At 42.2% G+C, this 14,922-nt stretch overlaps 1 protein-coding gene across 1 annotated transcript in view; it reads right to left on the bottom strand.

Moving 5' to 3' along the window:
• TMC2 (transmembrane channel like 2) overlaps positions 1-10,044 on the bottom strand; it is a 31,166-nt gene extending 21,122 nt beyond the window's left edge. The window contains exons 1-8 of the mRNA XM_027659464.1: positions 9,999-10,044; positions 9,639-9,686; positions 7,354-7,705; positions 6,481-6,633; positions 4,207-4,297; positions 3,212-3,293; positions 2,809-2,915; positions 967-1,065 (exon numbers count right to left, since the gene is read on the bottom strand). Of these exons, the coding sequence (XP_027515265.1) occupies positions 967-1,065; positions 2,809-2,915; positions 3,212-3,293; positions 4,207-4,297; positions 6,481-6,633; positions 7,354-7,705; positions 9,639-9,686; positions 9,999-10,044 (978 nt within the window). The remainder of the gene's footprint in view (positions 1-966; positions 1,066-2,808; positions 2,916-3,211; positions 3,294-4,206; positions 4,298-6,480; positions 6,634-7,353; positions 7,706-9,638; positions 9,687-9,998) is intronic.
• Positions 10,045-14,922: the final 4,878 nt, after the last annotated feature.

Genomic DNA, 14,922 nt, shown 5'->3' on the forward strand with positions numbered 1-14,922 from the left:
TGAAGCCTTTTTAATAAACTATTTTAAATAATATGGCTTATAATAAAGTAGGGTTTGAAGTGTTGGTTTTGGGGGGTTTTGTGTTTTGGTTTTTTTTTGGTTGGTTGGGTTGGGTTGGGTTCTTTTAGGTAAGGAAATTTCGATGGGGCTTATTACAGAAGGACTTGATCCCGTGCTTGTAACAGGTGGGCCAGTGCCAACAAGCATTAAAAAAATATTTCCAGAAGTAGCAACTTTGAAAGTCAGGTCCCAAAGTATTGGTCACAGCAGAATCTCTTCACTCCTTGCGCACATCTTTTTTTGGGCTACTCGGTAAAAACACTTAATCTCTTTGGCCTAATTCTTCAAAGGAACTGGGGTGGGAGGTGAATTGCTGTTGCAGCCAAGCACTAAACAGACAGCTGAAAACTTGGGTTTTCCCTTTGGGTGCAAGTCATAAATTTTGGTTCCAGCTTCAGGCTCATATAAACACATCAGGGGAACAGGGAGGGCACCTACATGAGGAGCAATCCTCTTTCTGAGGCTATGAGCAAGTTCAGTGGTGTGGCAAGGTGCTCCCTGCCCATGAAGGGGGTTCACAGCTTTAAGTCACCTTCTAGCTGCCTGGCTTGGAGCAGCTCCAGCCTTTCACCTTCATTTTGGCTACCTTTGGCTGCCTTTTGAAGTGGAAGCAGAATGGCTTTTGTGTATACATACACACGTGTGACGTATGCCAGCCAGCACTTTTGTATATGGAAGTTGTTCAAATCCATATGCAAGTGCCTGCATGTGTACGTGCTGTTTTGGCCAGAAATCTCTGGGCATCCACAAAGATTTTGTTGCAACAAAAGACAGGTGTCTTCAACTTCTGGAAAAAATAGGTGCTGGTGTATCTTAGAACAAATTTATCCTTGTAGCACTACTAACTTCTGAAGGGTTTTAGGAGGTATTCAACTGATCTTTTATGATTAATACTCATGTGCTTACCTCAAAATCCCAAAGTACTGAAAAATCCATAGCTGTTGCTTGTTCAGCCCGGGGTACAGTTTTCCTTGGCATGCTCCCGTACGGCATTCCCATCAGGACCTGGAGAACATTAATAACAGTGATGGATGTGTAGTATAACACACCAAACAGATTTTACAGGTTTTTTTCTTAATGAGTCTCTTTTGGTTTGCTTTTGGCTGATTTTCTTTTTCGTTGTTGTTGTTGATTTTAATATATATTTTATTTCTTAATACTAAAGCAGCAGTTTAAAATATTTAGAATTAATTTCATCCAAATAACCAGAGGATTTCCCTTTCCCTGGCCACATCCATTGCACAGGAAATATTTTGCCGAGGAGGAACTGTATCCTTCAATGAACAGCTTCAGTTGAAATGTCCTTAGTTTAGCAAGAAGTTCTTTGATTGAACTTCATGGGTCTAAGGCAATAAAGGGATTAATTTCATCTATTTATGCAGGGCTCCTCCTCTGAGAGGAGTCAAAAGCACTGGGTTGAGCTTGCAGTATATTTTGTATTATATAGTCTTGAACTGAAAAATGTTCTCAAGGTGAGGTAGAAGGTAATTAGGTTTGGGCAAAAAGCATACAACAAAAAGATGCAAAGAACAGTTTCAATGGCACCGCCTGTCCTGATGGCACCATGCGAAGCAGGTCTTACAGCTGGTCCAGCAGCTGTTGAAGTCCAGACAGAGAATGGCAAGGGCTATGGAAAGTTAATATATTTACAAGCAGACTCTGACTGGTGCTTATACTAAAATATCTCATTAGCATTCATGGCTTAGAAAGGTCCTAGCATATAACTATCACTTATTTTTTAGGGCTATCTAATTACATCCAAAATAATTTATGATTAAATGTTTATTGCCCAACTATTCTCCATATCGTAACAGCTCAGTAGGCAATGAGTAACAGTATGCATCCTTTAGAGGCGAAGGCTTCTACCATATGCATAGTTCCTAACAAAACACATTTATATTGTTCAGTGCTAATGGTTATGTCTCTTCACCCTGGGAGGAAACTGAGCTTTCCCTTTTGATAGCGTGAGCAAGCACATTAAGGAGAACAAAAGCACGGTCCTCAGGAGAGACTCTACTCTGCAGTTTTGCTTCATAAAATTCTGCATTGAACAGAACAGATGCCACTGTCTGTGGATTGCACAGCCTTTAAATACTGCACTGAGTAATTTAGCCAGAGCTGTAATGGCTACATTAAAAAAATCTTCAATAAATGATCATATAAATTTGGCTATGAGATCCTTTTCCTTCTCCAAGAAGAGCAAGAAATAGAAAAACTAAAAATAAAACTATTGCTTGTGAATCATCTGAATTGGAAGGCTATTTCCCAAGCAAATGTTAGTTGGCAAAGTGCTGGGAAATTTTTTGTCTATTCCCTCAAGAGCTCCTCCTGCAGGACTGTGCCATGGCTGCTGTTCCATGGACATGCCCCTCAGAGGGCCCAAAATGGGAGTTCTTAATTACTTTCTGAGCACAATCCATTTCTTATGGCTCTTGCAAATCAGATCTTGTGTCTAGGATTGATATGTCATGTTTCTCACTTTAGCCAAAATGTAAAACTAGTCTTAAATTAGGTTTTTGAGCTCCTGTTTCAGCTGCTAGATGGGCAGGATCTTTGATAGTGTTTTAGGTCTCCTGATATCAATCCATCTTTTGCTTCTGTGTCAGTAACAGTCTTTGTAATCAGTCTTTTGTCCTCATATGTTTTATTTTTCTAAAGCCTGTTATAAGATATTTGTTTCTGTTATCCATCTCATGTTTGCGTCAAGCGCTGGGCAAGATATTACTGAAAGGAGAATTAAGCACTTACCTCTGGAATTATAACCAGTCCAAATATTAACCCAAAAAGGACAAGATTTACTCCGTACATCCACCGTAGGAATATGAAGTAGGAAGCGACTGAGGAGCCAAAGTGACCTTAAACCAGAAGACGTTTCATGGTTAGGAGCTTGGGAGGGTTAAACTGTGCTCAGCAGCACCTGGACCCCTTTACCCTCAGGTCTCCCCAACATGTTGTCCATGACCCTCCCAACAGTCCCCACAACTGATGGAGGCAGCAATGCCTGGAGCTGCCTGGGGTGCATGCTCCTTGTTTGGTGCTGATGCCCTGGGTGAGTGATGATCAGGGACCAGAGAGCTGGAACATTGTTAGGATGAAGGCAAAGCTGTCTTGCAAAATGTCTCACTGCCACCACAGAGCAACTTCCACTTACTCTCCACTTCCTTTATCTTCATCTCCCAGGGTATGCACTGGGTTTTAAAATTTTCAAAGTCTCTCTTAAATTTCACCCATTTCTGAAACAAGATAACACCACAGTGAGCAGAGAGGTGTGAAGGGAGAGGCTGCTTTCTTTACAGGGCTTTCTAATGTCAGAGTTTGGTAGCATGGCTGGGAGTGGGTGTAAAGGCCAAAGCAAGAACTGTGGTCTGAGTCTGTTCTTTTGGACTATTTTAGAAACACCCTTCAATCTGAAAGCCCCCCAGCTGCAAGCGTTCACATTCATTATCTGAGTTTTAACCATTCCAGGCTTTTGGAAAGCTGTAGCTGAGCTATGAGCTTACCATACTACATGGGGGAAGAAAATTCAGACCTACTCTAGGTTGAAAGAGTTGGTTCAGAACCAACTCTATTTAAAACAAAATCTAATATGATAAAATGTGGAACTTGAATCCTTGCTCATCAGACTAGCAGCTAAACTCCCATTGATTTCATCGTCTCAAGCCTGTCTCTGTTTTGCATTTCTCAATATAATCTCCATGACAACATGCAACTTGGTTACCAGCTTCAGTCTTAAAACACAGCCATCGTTCTCCCTGTTATCTCCTCATCATTGGGGAAGATGAAATTTTATGGGAGTATATGGGGTATTGCAAGAGTTTAACATGGCCTCTCTCCCCGTTAGGGGTACCTTGTCTCACAGATCAAGGTTTTGGAGGTTGCAACCAGAAAGCCATGGTTTTCCCTGCTCCTGCAACCATCCCTTGCTTCAGGGAAGGTCACAATGGGTGACCTTCAGGTTGGGATAAATTTCCCCCTGTTCTTTCTGCAATAGATTTGAAGTCAGCTAATATTGTTTTGAATGAGGACAGGAATTTTTATTCAGACTTCCTGGTGCCTCTTTTGCTAAACAGAGGTTAATAAACCCACAAACGTACTGAATGCCTGACTGAGTATCAAGCCTTTCCTTGACATCATTGCAGCACTTACCTTTGCCATCATCATCTTATATGCATACAACTTTTTGCCCTTCCCTTTTCCCAGAGCTCCTTCAAACTTCTCTACAAAAGCTTGTGCCTCCCTGATTGAAAAATAAACAGGCAGGTTAATAAAACAGCAAAGGGGTCTTTAGCTTTTCACATCTGCCTCCAACAGTGGGATGACAGCTATGCTTGTGTGAAGGTGGGGGCTTGATTTCTTTCCACACCCCATTGTGCATATGGGGTTCTGGCTGCTATCTGCTGCTGGTGTTGCTGTGCCACGTAGAGCTTGCATGCCCATCTGGGACTAGGTAGGAGGTCCCCAAAGCGCTTATGTTCATGTAGAGATGTGCCCCAAATATTGTTCCACACTTCTCCCTGAGTGTAAACCAAAAGTCCGCCTGTTTCTCTTCCTACAGAGCTCTCCCACCCTGCAGGCCTGTTATAACTTCTCTCTCTTGATGCATAGGTCAAGAAGGAAATAACATTGCCTAGTGAAAGAAACCCCAAGAGGATTCAGAATTTCCCTCCATGAAGACCTCCCTGGATAAATATCAACAATGTGCAGTTGGCCCAATGGTATAATCTCAGCACCAGAGGAATGAGTGTATGCTAGTCAGGAGTAAAATCAAGCTGCAAAATGAAATTAAGTTTAGAATAGGATTTCTAAGGGAAATACAGAGAAAATAATCTAAATAGATCGTGTTAGGGTATGCTGAATTTGTGAATAAAATTATATCATAAATTAGTGTTGCTAATGCATCATGAGCAGAGATTAAGTTTTAGGAGTTGGGAGGTTGTTTGCAATCCTAAACCTACGAGAAAGATGGACTTCCACTTGGTAGAAATAGTTGACTAGTTCAGCCTTTAACCCTGTGAAAGCCACCTGTGGCCTCATTTGCAAACCTAAAGTGAGATTTCTAAGTCTTAAACATATTGTTTCACTCTCTTTGTGTTTTACATTCCTCGTCTGTGCAATGGGGCTAATAATTTCTTGTCTCAGGGTTGAGTTTATGCATCCAAAATAATTAATGAATGTACAGCATGCTGAGAGCCTTTCTGGAGAGCCCTGCATAAGCAGTGCAACAGTATTGTTTAGGTTTATTAGTAGGCAGTAATGATTGCTGTAGTTCAGGAATAAGATGAAAGGATGGAAGTATGTTGTCAAATATGATCCTAGGTAGAATTTTAGCCAGGATCCTACACCAAAGGGGAAAAGTGCCAGAAATAACTCTGCTTTGCTCTTTTTTTCTTTTCTTTCCTTTCAGAACTTTGGAATTTTAGGGACATAAGAATTTATTTGTAATGAGCTCAGGCTCATAGCATGCCAGTGAGAGAGAAAAGCTACTTTAATGCAGTTTCTCTGTATAGATCTTTACCTAGATTTTCAGAATTAATTGTCAGAGTTCATGGCTCATGATTTTATTGGAAGATGGAACAGGTCATCGCCTTTAGAGTGTAAAAGGGAGAAGCAGAGACACGTGGTGACTGCCAGCCTTCACAGCCCGGTGACTGCAGCTCTGAGCAACTGCTCGGCAAACACGGAGCAAGGGCATCACCACACCCCGTGGGGCTGTGCATGCTCTGCAATGCTATTGTGAAATCTCTCCTGTCAGAAAGGGGTTTCAGAGGATTCTTAACCAATAAAGCTGGGATTTGAATCATTGCCTCAATATGAGAATGGTTTGATATGAGCCATTCCCTGTTGACCTGTGGTTTTTGATTTTCCTGGTTTGCCCTTCCCAACCTCCTCCCATTTCCCTGCACTACTGGGTCTCTGCTGTTGCCTGAGTTGTTGCCACATTCAGCAGGGTCTGCATGGCAGTATTAGCTTTTTTCCATAAACCTCTGCAAACAATGTAGCGTTTTTTCCAAGCAGACCCGTCTCAGGCCTGTGCAGTAAGGTGGCACTTTGCTGCTCTGATTTGTCTGACAACAGACATGAATAAGCAAACCAGGGTATGGAGTTGGCTTTAACAAGTAGCCTGTCAGTAGTGAGTCATTTGGTTTTAAATACAAGGGTAGAATGACCTGACCATGGGTATCAGTTGAACAGATTTGCACTTTGTCTGTTCTTTGGTTACGGAGGCTGAAAATCAGATTGCACATTTTAACTGCTCATTTAAACCCAGACAGGCTGGCCAGGCTATGCCCGTCACTTTTTCTGAGACTGTGGTGTTACAGCAGCAGCAGCAGCAAATATACAATTTCAGGGAAAGGCAAAGTGCATCTGACTACAGTCAGCAAAGACGCCAGGGATGGGGGTTTCCAGTTTGAGGGGTACCTGAGCACTGATAGCTTCTTCACCATCCTCCAGGGCTTGTTTCTCATTGTAGAAATCAGTTTTTTCTTTTGCTCCACCTGCTCCATCAGCATCGCAAGCTCTTCCTCTGACAGTGACTCCTCATCAGATGAGTTGGAAGAAGCAGAAGAAGTACTGAATGACACACAAAATAAAGGACAGAATAGAAAAACTCACAGGAGACAGAGGGAAGGTCTTACTTGGGGTAAGCACAGTGCCACTGGCCCAGGAATCCTGCTCTGATGTGGGCACAGTGCCTCGCCATCCCCTGGCTCAGTGCAGTGCCAGTGCCCTTCACACTCGGAGCAAGGCTGTTTCCAGCCAAAATCGTGAGGAGGCAATTGCGCCCCACCATAATTCACCCAGCATCATGCTTTGGACTGTACTTCAGCTATACAGAAGCACTGCCGAGGGCTACAGCTGGCTCTGGAGAAATGCTTTTCATGCCTTCAGAACAAAATGGGAGATATGGGGAGAAGCAGGAGGTTGGGACAGGTGATATTTGGAAGAGGAAGAGACTTGAAAACATGAGGGATCCATTTTAATCTTGAACGTTTCCACAGACCAACCAAAAAAATGTGTGCAGATCCGAAGTGCTCGAGCTGTCTACCCCTGCTGTAGGCATTAGGATTCCACTACCTGCACAGATCTGATCCTGGCTGAGAAATGATAGTGACCTGGAAACAGTTTGGTTGTGTGGCATTTTACACTGTGTTCCTCTGCTGTGTCTCTTTTAGGAGAACACAAACTTATTTGCAGTCTATTGGTTTTGCCGCTCTGATCCATATGCCACTAGCATGTCAGTATCACTGCCAGTCTGACACAAGGCACCATAGTCAGAGATTGTTTAATTACCTGTTTTTCCTGTCTTCCTTCTGTTTGTTCTTCGCCTCATTTCCTTCCTTGGTTGTTTTCTTTTCTTTGTTTTCTGATTCCCTTTGATCTTTGGTAGGAGCCTTTTTGCCTCTCTCTCTCTGTTGGCTTCCTTCCATTCCTGCCTTTTTTCCGTCTCTGTTTTTCCTTTGGTAGTTTTTTCTCCTGGAAGCTCCATTTTGTTGACAACCATTGTCTTCCTCGTTGCTGTCATCTTCTTCTTTGTCTTCTTTGTCTTCTTTGTCTTTCTCTTTCCCTTTGCTTTGAAGTCTGCTTGCTCTGCCAGTTTCCCTGAGGCGTTGTTTGTTAGCTTTCTTGTCCTTTACTTCATCTTCTGTAAGTGATAAAAACCAATTACTTTGGGATCCATGCTGGCCAAATAAGGATTCATCAGAAAAGTGTGGGCAGCCAGGATACCTGATGCCAACCCTGGTGAAGTCAAAAAGCAGGTGCCTGTTGACCTCGGTGGGCTTTGTGTTATGCCCTTTCCAAGAAGTACATCTAACTCTGGTTATGCAACTCCCATTTAAGATAGTACGGTTCATTTAGCTCATCAGTGACTTTTATGTGACCATAAGAAAATCAGAAATTAGTTACAAATGCAAAAGCCCATCCATCAGAGAGCACAGACAGATATCTTCCTGACATATAAACACACCAGAACAAAAGAAACAGAAATTGCAGTCTGGTATACAATGTGTAGTTTGTTTGTTGATGTGATGTCCTTGAAAGATGTTTACTTTTCAAGGCTGGGAAGGAGTTCTTCTGTTTATAGAGAGAAAAGGTGCAGCTCAGGCAATATCCGGTTTTGTTTCTCTGAGTTTTCTTTTGTATTGGAGGAGGAGAAAAAGCCCAGATAGTCTCTGAGGCACATTTCATTCTTACTGGCATTGCAAGCTAAACCTCTCTTTTTTTCCAGAAGTCAGAAGTGCTTCTAGTTTCAAGGATTGAAATGGAGCATGCTTTAATTGCAGAATGTTATGGAAAGGAGAAAAAAAAAATACATCTCTTTTACAACCAAGTGCATTAAAATCATTAGTACATTTTCTAATTTTCCAACATTTCTGGCTGATGAAAGTAAAGTGTTCAAACAAATAAAACATTTGTAATTTATTTTTTTTTTTTTTTTTTTGCCAGGGTTGGAAGTAATGGAAGAAGGAAACTGTGCTGGAATGGGATCCAGAGTGTTAAATGAGGAGCCTAAAAGGTGAGAAAAATAGAAGCAGAAAGAGTTTGAGGATTTGCCTTTTTGTTTTGGTGAAAAGTTAGAAATTGATAACAAGGCAATAGTTTCTGCTTGTTAGTGGTAAAAAAGTAGTAGATGGTGGCTGTCACACTTGACACTGGGAATGAGAAGGAGCTTTTAACTAATTTCTCAGGAGCCATTCAGCGGGTTTCAGTTACTATGTAATTGTCCATCTCAGCTGAATTTCAGTTGTTGATCTAGGTCAAAGGACCACCTATCCTCTTTGGGAAAATTTTCCTTTGGGGCAATCAACTGTCACAGTTTTCATTTCAATCCATCAAATATTAGATTAAATGTGAAGAATTCATTTGTTACTTTTATCTTATTGCCTTTTTTGCCTATATGGAAAAGGTGGATATGATTTAAAAAAAAAGAAAAAATCGCAGTCATTTGCTAATTACTTTCTCATGTTTTATGGATAATACAGACACATTTGTGAACTGTTTTTTGCAGTAACAATTCCATTTATATCACCTATCCAGTGCTGTTACGATCTTACCTCTTAGCTATCTCTCTTTATTTATACTCTACATGCAGGGTTAAAGATGTTTTTAATCCTGTTATGGGCTTTTCCTGATTTCCCTCACAGCCATCAGTCTGCCTCCAATCCATTTTCATTTTCATCATCTTGTGGACATGATTAATCAAGATCCCAGTGTATTATGGTCTAAGAAAGCATTACAGGAAGGGCAAACAGACCTTAGTACAATGCAAAGTGGTCCCAGCCCTGCACAGGGTGATGCCTTACTGCAGTGCTTGATTTACTAGGGTTTGACTCCCAAGCAGTGTGGGCTCTGACAACCTCCTGCTCTGGGAGCATGGATGAAAGGGGACAGCCTACTTAAGAACAGTGGTTTACATATCACTATTATAAGTCACACCTCAAGGGAAAAATCTGTTTGCTTGCAAGTAGCTCATGAAATAGTTCATGCTGTAGAGCACGTCACAAGCCAGAGAGAAAAAGAAAAGGTATTACCTCTTGTATTTCAAACAAGATCACATTTGTTAATCTCTACATTACCTTCACTCTCTGTGTCACTTTCGACTTCTCCATCAAATTCTATTCCGGCTGCAAGACAAAGAACAAAGAGCAATTACATTTGTTGCTGGAATTTATACACGTGATGCTTTACACAGCTAGCCTTAAGTTCCAGCTGAGCTTGCCAGAATGTCCTTTATTGATTATACATTATATTCTTTTCCTACAGCAATGATCTTAATATTTACTTTAGTCTGGCAGATTGACAAAATTTCCCTGCACAAGCAAGCTGAAATTGTATGATATTTGAGACACTCAAAATGGTGTGCTAGGAAAGTCCCAAGACGTTTAGTCAAGTATTTGGCAGCATTCGAACTGAAATGTTCTCACAGGGATACCAACCATCTTCCAGGATGACCTGTAAAGCACTTTTCTTTTTCTTCCCCATGGTAGCCTCCCGTCTTTTGCACAGACACCGTAGCTGCTACTCCGTGCACGCACACCCCAATCATACACACGTTACTCTCTCTTCCAGTGCCCATGTGCTTGTCTCCTGGGCATTGCAGACAGAAGGGCACATCCGGCTGTAGGTGACCTCTTTCTCATGAGCCATGTGGACAGGGAGGGGTGGGAGAGGCAGGAAAAAACCAGGCTCTGCCTCAGCCCACCCAAATGCTTTCACTTCTTCTCCCTTCTCCTGATGAAAAAAGCACCTGTTGGCATTACATTGCATTTCATTATTTAAACATGAAGGAAAGCCCTTTGGTGGGTACTTGGTGGTGTCGTATGAAACACAGACACAAGTCACGTCTGGTTTGGACATAGGCACGTGGCTGGAAGCTCTGAAAGGATCAATTTTCTTAATGCCATATTCTTTATTGACCTGTGTCAATCTGTGTAACCCTGTTACTCATTCTTCTGCACCTTATTAAACTTCTCTGTCAGTGCCCCTTGGGGAATGGCTGTAGGTCACATTTTGTCCTCCATGCATGTCCCTCGTAGGGGACTCATGAGCTAATAGATGCAGCAAGGAGTCAGGAGTCAGGATACCAGGATCTCTCTTTCCTTTGCTCCTCTATTCTGTGTGACCTTTGCATACTCATTGAGCTTGCTGGTAAAATAGGATAGATTTTCCTTCTAGGTGCTCTGAGGCTTAATTAATTAATGTGAGACCCTCATTTGGAAGGTCCTTTAGTACCACAAAGTATTGTGTTGCATGCTGCAGCTTGCAGTCTTTCAGTGGGCCAAGAATAGGTTTGTCTGAGCACCATCTGCCTCAGCTGTATCTTCCTTAGAAACCATCCGAGGGCACATTCCCAGGGCAGGGTTTCTCTTGAAGTCATGCAGATAGTGCAAGAAGGTTTCCCAAAAGGAGAGCTTACCCTCACACCATCTATGAAACATGTTTCAGGCACCCCGGCTTGCACAGGTGTCCCTTGGGGGATCTGGCATGGTGACAGTATGCAAAGACTTTTTTCCAAGGGTTGGCAGGGACAGTGTTAATTATCTCCTTCCCTCCCAAAAGAGAGAAATATTGTGGAGATCAGTTTGAGGCTACTGCTACCACTGACTTGTGCAGATGACTCCTGCTCTGGGTCAGATGCAGTGACTGAGGATGTGCCAGCCTGAACCTTCCTCTGCTCCTTTTTGCTCACTGAATTTTGATCTAAGAGCAGCTTTCAAGTACTTTAAGTCCATTCCCATGGATTGTTTGATCTACCTTTGACTTTAGCTGAGCTCTCCTGAGCTTAATGCATAATGTATGGTAAATGCCCATACATTATTAACAGCTCTAACCCTACAAGTTCATTGTACAGGGCATTTTCACTATGTGTTCCCCACACCAATGGGTCTGACTAGGTCTGAAGACAGTGATAGCGTTTTCAGAAGGTCTTCCCAGTGAGTGAGTTTCACCTATACCTCTGAATGTTGATGCGGTTTGTTTCAAATGTGATCACTAGGTCACTGAATTAATACTGCTCCAGGCAAAAATGAGAAATTCACAGTTGGTGGAGGCTGCTGGAACAGATTTTCTGCAGGCTACTTCAGTTGCCTCAACCCCAAGCATCTCTTCCACAAACAGAGGATCTAGGGACCTAGTTAAATGAAGATTAGGGTTCTTGAGAATCCTGTGACGGGAGGCAAAAGGGATGTGGATGCTCTTCCCCCCCCAGTACTGTACTCAGTGATAGCACTTCTTCTGCCTCATAGAGTCACAGAATGTTTTGGGTAGAAAATGACCTATAAAGGTCATCTAGTCCAACTCTGCTGCAATCACCAAGGACATCTTCAACTAGATTAGGTTGATCAGAGCCCTGTCCCACCTGACCTTGAATGTTTCCAGGAGTCGGGCATCTACTACCTCTCTGGGCAACCTGTTCCAGTGCTTTACCACCCTCGTTGTAAAAAATCTTCCTTATACGTAATCTAAATTGATCCTCTTTTAGTTTAAACCCGTTACCCCTTGTCCTTTCATGGCACCCTTCTTTTCCACCGAGGCATAGTCAGACACTTGTGGCATGCTCAAGCGAGGATCTCATTATCAGAGTTGAGTGCCCCGTTTTCTACCCCATCACACAGTCAGTGATGCACCCATAATCTGCACTGGAGCTGGGGCAGCCACAGGCTCCAGACGTGCTTATGTCTCTTGCTATACCCATAGATACCAAGTACATGATTTTGAAAAATGATAGGGACTGCAAATTCATTTTACTACCAAAATGTGCAGCCGGGCAGTACCTCTGTCTCCTGCTTTGATTTGAAAATGCCTATTCTTTGATTTTATAACCTGTTCACAGTGGTGGTGGCAGGGTGTGACGTTTCCATGGCAGTCACAGAGGCCCTAAGCACCCCTTGCCACGTGGGGGGATGAGATCACCCTGCACCTCTCTCACAGTGGGGATGGGAGCTGAGGGGTGCCAGCATGTGGAACAGAGCAGGAACAGTAGCTCTTTTACACGGTGCTCATGAACCAACACATCAGTACGGCTGAACATATTTGCAATAAGCTCTGTATGGATGTTGCTTTGCTCCCCTGTATCTATGCTTTCAAAGGTAGTGAGATTGACCATAATAAAACTGTAGTCTTACAGGCCGGGTGGCAGCATTTCACTCTTGCATAGGTAGGGATCTTTATCTTTCATGCTTCCTACTCCATTGGACTCCATCCCATGGAGGGGAGGGAGTTGCATAATGCGTGGTAATTATTTCCTGATGAAGAGTGTTATCAAAGTGGCTGCCCAAGGGCTTACCCTTAAGGAGAAAATCCCTACATTACCTTTCCAACTCAGTGCAACAGACCCTCTGCATATGATATGCTGCTCCCTTTGCTTTAGAGTCTCCAGTAAAATAAATAACCTACTCCAGCTGATGCTATCTTACTCCTCCAGAAGTGATGGTCCACCTGAGGCTGATGTGCAGCCACACAAGCATGATGAGAAACCTTGGGGTCTTTGTCCCTTGTGGTTCATGTCCTCAGGGAGGCATGTGGCAGACTTGCAGAGCCACTGTCAGTTTTGAGGAGGACCAGGGTGTGATGCAGAGGGCTGGACAGCGGAGCCTGGGGAAGAGTGGGGTTCAATGCAACTAAGTGGTGTAATGTAAACTGAGACACAGAAAAAGTGCAAAATGATTAGGCCAAACCACAGACATGCTAATCTTGTTTGCCTTGCTTTTTGGTAGATCTTAGAGGTCTGTAATTTCTCCCCAGAATCAGGCTGGTTGAGATCTCACCGTGTCTCTGTGCTGGTTTTGTCTTGTAGTTTGTGAACACTGAATAGTGTTGATCAAAAAAAGAAAGTTTAAAAAGAAAAAGATATTATTGTTTATATGCAATATGGAATTATTCATGGGGAAAAACCTCAAGGTGTGATTGTCTACAAAATGTTATATTTGAAATAAGAAAAGTGTACTTCATTTCATATCCTTTTGACACCCGTCTTGGATGGTAGAAGGTGCTCCATTAAAGGAAAAATGAACACAAAAATGTTACAACAAGACTCAAGCATGGTAGGTTTGGGAGAGCAATAAGACATCTCATGAGCTATGACGGAGGTGGACACGTGGCCTTTCCATGCCTCTGTGCATGCATTAAACAGATGACAGACCTGCGCAGGACTGACCAGAGCTTGCATGACCATACCATGGGGAAATGCTGCCATTCTTCAGCACCAGACACACTGCTGTCCTCAGCTTATAAGCCTGATTTTCCCTAAGAGGATAAAGTGTCTTGCAGTGCTTAGGATTTCTTAGGATTCTAGACTGAGGAGAGAAAATTAATGGATGAGTCTTTTACCTCTGAGTTATTCCACACAAGGTGTGAATAAGTAATGCACAACTATGAATCCAGCTATTACATAAATGTCAGACTTTGTATGCAGAGTGTAAGCAATTTATAGAGTTGTAGTGCTAATATTTTGTCCTATACTATTTAACATTTTCTCTTCACATTGGTGATGACTAGCACTATATAATTTGACAGTTTTGAATTTTAACATACGAGGACATTGGGTATCTCACACACATCCAAGTGTTAAATAAAAAGCAGTTGTGTTATGGAGAGAGGGTAACTGAATCCTGGAAGCACATATAACATACTTGTAAATGCTTAATGAGCTAGTGTTTCTTCCTTTCTTGCTTTCTGATTAACATAGGGCTTTAGCTAATTAATCCATGGATTACATTTATTCAATATTCATCTCATCTATAAGTAATCTTTACTTGAGAGGATTTTCAAGCAATAATAATAATACCTGGCCTGTGTATGGATATTTTGATGAGGGCCTAAAACTTACAAATTGCCAGAGCCAACTTTAATGATATATCTGAGAGAGACATTTAGAAGTGAGAGATCTCTTCCAAACACTGACTTGGTTCTATTGGACTGACTGTTAAAGAAAACCAAATTACTAAAAAAAACCCCAACCATAATAATGTTTTCCAGGGTCTCTCGGGTGTGTTTCATAAAACTGGATTCTGCTCAGCTGTGATCCAGCTGGACTTTTGTCCGTATCTGTGTTTAACTTTGCAAAAACAAATTTTTTACTAAGTCATGGAAATCCAGCATGGGCTACTTGTTAACCTGAGTATATATCTATGTAGAGGTCATCCTTCCCCTCATATAATCTCTTCAATGCTGTAGTTTGTCTCTATACTTTGGTACAAGGGTCTGGATGATCCTCTGACAGAGCAACATGGAAATGCTCAAAAAGTAAGGACTCGCCAGCAGCACTGACTACAAACAGGTTGAAAGAGAGTCTCATTACCTTAATATAATCTGAAAAAGAAATTTCTCAGCTCTTTGCAGACTCCGAAAATAACCCTTTGG

This window comes from Corapipo altera, unplaced genomic scaffold (assembly GCF_003945725.1).
Source record: "Corapipo altera isolate COAL_440 unplaced genomic scaffold, ASM394572v1 44b, whole genome shotgun sequence".
NCBI lineage: Eukaryota > Metazoa > Chordata > Aves > Passeriformes > Pipridae > Corapipo > Corapipo altera.